Source organism: Penaeus japonicus, unplaced genomic scaffold, assembly GCF_977035675.1.
Source record: "Penaeus japonicus unplaced genomic scaffold, GWHDUDI00000001_assembly GWHDUDI00000031, whole genome shotgun sequence".
NCBI classification, from domain to species: Eukaryota; Metazoa; Arthropoda; class Malacostraca; order Decapoda; family Penaeidae; genus Penaeus; species Penaeus japonicus.
The window spans coordinates 27,689,596-27,694,595 of record NW_028234433.1 but is presented as its reverse complement, the minus strand read 5'-3'; the positions used below and the strand labels follow the sequence as shown (position 1 = coordinate 27,694,595).

The following is a 5,000-nucleotide window of genomic DNA, read 5'->3' as shown; positions in this document are numbered from 1 at the left end:
AGGTGCAGAAATTGTTGTTGTTTTTTTTAATGTGAATCTGTAAGGTTGCAAATCGTATGCCCGAGAGAGATGTGTGTGTGTGTGTGTGTGTGTGTGTGTCTGTGTGTGTGTGTGTTTGCTACGTACATATGTGTTAGCGTGTTAATCTGTTAATACAATATTTGTTTGTTTGTTCTTTCGTTCACGTGTGTGCCTCTGCGCCGATCTGTTAGCTCCTTCGCTTAAGAGTGTGCATGGGCGTTTACACGTGCGAGCGAAGGCTTGCGTGCATGTGTGTGTGTTTATCCCCATATTTGTTTCCTTGCTTGGGTGTGCATGAGCGGAAAGAACGATTATGAGCGAAGTGGAGGTAGAGGCGGAGGAGGGGAGTAGACGGAGGAGGGGCGGAGGAGGCGACGCAGTGGGCGTGCGGGCGGGTTGGGTGGGTTGATTGAGGGGGGGGGGGTGCTGGCTCACGTTAAGAGTATCAGGATGAACTCCAGAATGATAATAATAGTAAAGGAGCGCAGGTGCGCGCGGGGCTAAGGATCGCAGGGCCATAAGGGGCGCCGTCGGAAGGCAGCGCAGCGCCCCCTTCATGCGCTGCGCACGAGCGGCGACGCATGCACAGGCGAATGCGAGAGCAGGTTGGCATATGCGCTCGACCACGGACACAATTTCGCAAAACACTTCACAAACGCACCCAAACAAACTGGCAGACAGACAGACATTTACACAGTAGAATATACTTCCACACACAGCAAACACGGCGCGCGCACACTCACACACACACACACACACACACAGAGAGAGAGAGAGAGAGAGAGAGAGAGAGAGAAAACCAATCAAAACACAAATAGACGTACAGTCATGTACATGTCACTTAATACATAAACATGTGGATAATGGCAATCGATAGAAGTGTCTACACATACATAGATATATCTAAGCCATTCTCTAAGGAAATAGAATGAAATAAATTCCTCGCTCGAAGATGTTTTTGCGGCCATGCATTCATGCACGATTGCACATATCACCTGTTCACTCTTTGAATCGGACAAGATGTTCAAGATGTTCGCAAGTCGGAAAGCTTAGATGCAAGATTTGTTCCCAGCTGCGCTTCGCCGCCGCCGCCGCCGCCGTCGCCGCCGCCGCCGCCCGCGCGCGTGGAGGCCGGGCGGGACGGCAACGTGACGGGAGCGCCGCCGACGCCGAGCGCTTCCCGGGAGCGCGAGGGATGTGAAATTCATGCCTCGTATTTCTGCGGAATCGTTATCTCGCAGATCGTTTCCGCCGCGTCCGTTTATTTCTGGCGTGTATGTGTCCGTGTAGTTTATTGGTTAAGTATGTATATATAGCCGTGGGTGTTGTTGGCAGTAGTGTGAGAACATCGTAGCCAACTTCTTTAGATTGCTGCGCCTCTCGGCTTTATTGTTTTGCGAACGGGCGCCTTTCCACCTGCTTCCCGCTCGATCCCTATCTCCCCCTCCCCACCCCACCCCCAGCCCCCGTGTTACCCACGCCTCTCCCATCCACTTTTCCAGAATAGAAGATATGCACGTATTTTCATCTGCTGCCATTCCGCCACAGCCCGTGCTTCCATTCTTCCTTGATCTGCAACACGCCCACGCACCGCCCGCTACTTTTGTCAGGGGGGCTGCAGTTTAAGTCTACGGAGTTCTCGCGCCACATTTAACTATAGACTCGAGTGTGTTTTTCTTTTTTTATACTATGACGCGGTCAGTGTGTTAAGAGCATAGCGTTGAGAGCATCGTATTCGCTCCTTATATTATTAGTTTACGATAAACCGAGCATTATCCCGAAACAAGCACGTTTTTCTTTTCTTTTTTCCAGGAAATGGTCCAAGTGTTCAACTTCCACCGCTACGACAACCTCCGCCACGCCGCGAACAAGAAGGATCCGCGGAAGCAGAAGTTCGAGTCTCGCGGCCAGAAGGTCGTGTCCCTGCTCTTCTCCGCCTGCTCTGGAGACGTCACGGCCATGAGAAGGTGCGCCCAATACCTGTGCTCTCTTCTTGAACAGAAATCCGCACGTGATCAATCGCATATCAAAGTCACACAAAAGGTCTTTCCTGAATAGACTCGTTCTTAGGCGCTGCTCTACCCCCTCCCTCCCCCCCTCAGATACGCCCTGGCTGGCCTCAACATGGCGGAGAGCGACTACGACGGCAGGACGGCGCTACACCTTGCAGCCGCGGAAGGACACCTGGACACCGTGCGCTTCCTGCTCGAGAAGTGCAAGGTTCCTCCCTCGCCGAAGGACCGGTAGGATTCCCGCCTTGGCGCGCGGGTTCATTCGATGGGTTTGTTTGTTTTCGCAGGCTCTTCGGATCTCTAGTCTCGGCTTTGTGGAGATGGTGGGTTGATGAATGCTAAGTGAGATCTGTGCAAGTTTAGATACATTGATTGTTGGTAGATTAAAACAGTTTTATTTTCCTTCTCTTTGCCTGTGTTGTTAATTTTGATAAGGAAGTCATGCGGGACACACGTTTTTTTTCCAATTTCGCGCTCTTCAGTGACTAGTTTTGGTCAACAAAACAAAATATTGCATTAGTGGATTTTTTATATCTCCATATCCTATTTTCTAACATCAAGGCGGAGTTTGTATTTTAGAAAATGAACGTGTTTTTTGTGATTGACAGCACAGCTTTGCAGTTACCAGTCTCTTGAATGCAGCTTTTCATATGATTCACCACAGGATAATAAGTGAAGTGAAATTAATAATGCTCATGGCCTGAAACTCTCCTTTGGTAAGATAAGATAATGTCAAATGTAGATAAAGATATGGGACTGAATAACTTCCCAGTGCTAGAAATGTCATAAACACATTTTAGTTCTTTCTTCATCAGAATTCTTGTAATTCTAATGAATCGAAAGTGTGAATTACTTTTCTTGCATTGTGAAGGTATTCAGTCTCATTTATACCTTTATTTATACCCATAACAATAAACTCTGTTCGAGCTTTTTTAAGAGGAATATTTACATCAGTCTCGCTCTTTCCAGCTGGGCTCACACTCCAGCTGACGACGCTGAGCAGTTCGGGTTTGCTGAGGTTGCGAAATACATCAGAGACTACGAGCAGACCTTGGAAGAAGCCAAGAAGAAGGACACCATCGAGGAGGCGGAGGAAGAGACTCAGGCAGAGCAGTAAAAAGACCTTTTCTGGAGGCGGGCAACTGAAAGACATCCTTTACTAGACGTTTAGACTCGGTTCTTTCTGTCACTTTATGGTGCATTTCTAGTCATTCAGACGTACATTTCCAGGTGAAAGTGTATAGTGTGCTGTTATTAGTTTTACTTGTTTGTCTAGTTATATAAACTAGATGGTTAGAGTCACCATAAGAATATTTGTATATTGTATGTAGATCGGTTATAATTTACTGTATTTTCATGATAAGAATTGTTATATATTTTTCTTTTTTATTATACTAGGCTTATATCCCGTTTATTGTATAAACAGGAAACTGAATGGGGGCATCCAACATATTTCCCAAATAGTGATTTATTGTAGATGATGTTATTTTCATTAAACTTGTTGGCACACTGAGTAAAATAATTATATTATAAGAAAGTACTTTATTTACAATTCCATATCCCCCCCTAATAAAAGATGTAATGATATATCTTGTTAGTAAAGTAAGATACAAATGATATGAAGTAAGAAGCAGTAATAGGAGTGTGTCAGGCCTTTAGTGACGTGTGGATGTATAGAGTAACATGTCTTGTCTATGTATACTTGTCTTCTGTGTCAGAAGCAGACACTTCCATCCTATTCAGTGACAGAACAAAAGTTAAACAACTTCTTTTAATGTTTATTGCCTTAGATTTCGAAAATTCACTGTGACAATATCTACCAGTATGTGATTCTGAATCTTCCATGATGTAAAGATGTGCCTTGAGAAGTAGGCAGAGGAAGCACCATCTTGCACGTCGCAGTCAATGCACTTTTCAGCACGCAAAAACAAATTGCTTTTTATGCTCAGTTTTATGATTTGGGAGGAACAATGCTTTCAGTTAGATATATTGATAGATAAGTAAATAGAGATAGTTACTGTTATTACATAGTTATTACATATAATAACTGTAGTTATTATCGCACATTCACACTCATACTCACACTCACACTCACACTCACACTCACACTAACACTGACACTAACACTAACACTCACACTCACACTCACACTCACACTCACACTCACACTCACTCTCACACTCACACTCACACTCACGCTCACACTCACTCTCACACTCACACTCACGCTCACTGACACTAACAAAACAAAATAAAATTACACAATAGTACAACTCATTATATAATACTACATTTATCTTCAGCATTCCTTATGATTAACTGCAGGCATTTGCTACATTTTCAGCTTAGTGCAGAATTGCCTTTCACTTCCATATGCTCCATGGCCATGACACTTTCCAAAATTTCATGCCTGAAGTTTTACTTTCATTGTTTCTTTCATATCACAATTTCATTTTCCATTTTTGCCACTATTGATGTCAGTTTGCAAGTGTTCTTTTTTACAAAACAAATTGCTTGCTGATAAAAATAATTCAGTGAAGTTAGGGTAACATGTACAAAAAATGCTGAAGCAATGTTGATCATTTTAATTTGCAGCAAATACAGGGCCATATTTATTCCTGCCTTTAATATCCATTCAGAAGCTGTGTCCAAGATTCAAACTAACTTTTCACCCATTGATTCCAGGAGTTGCATGAATGAATGCACTGTCCACTGTGGTTTTGTTTTATTATTTTACACATGGGTGCTTAGTCACCAAGGAGTCAGTAAGGAGGCCCACCTGACATAACCTGTTTATATAATGGGAATAATGATGATAATGATAATAAGAAAATATTATTAATAATTAGAACATAAATCAAAATAAAACTATTTACAGATAACCCAAGGAATGGGGTAAACAGGTGAGGTCAGGTAGAAATTTATTGCAGTTAGACCTACTAATTGACTCCTTGGTGACAAAGTGCT

General features: G+C 43.5%; 1 protein-coding gene across 6 annotated transcripts in view; it reads left to right on the top strand.

Moving 5' to 3' along the window:
• The window catches only part of LOC122251059 (glutaminase kidney isoform, mitochondrial-like), a 141,499-nt gene extending 137,929 nt beyond the window's left edge, over window positions 1–3,570 (top strand). For all 6 annotated transcript variants that reach the window (XM_086556099.1, XM_086556097.1, XM_086556095.1 and 3 more), the window contains 3 exons: window positions 1,834–1,988; window positions 2,124–2,264; window positions 3,003–3,570. In XM_086556099.1, the coding sequence (XP_086412225.1) occupies window positions 1,834–1,988; window positions 2,124–2,264; window positions 3,003–3,150 (444 nt within the window). In that variant the 3' untranslated portion in view covers window positions 3,151–3,570. The remainder of the gene's footprint in view (window positions 1–1,833; window positions 1,989–2,123; window positions 2,265–3,002) is intronic.
• The last annotated feature ends 1,430 nt before the right edge of the window (window positions 3,571–5,000 follow it).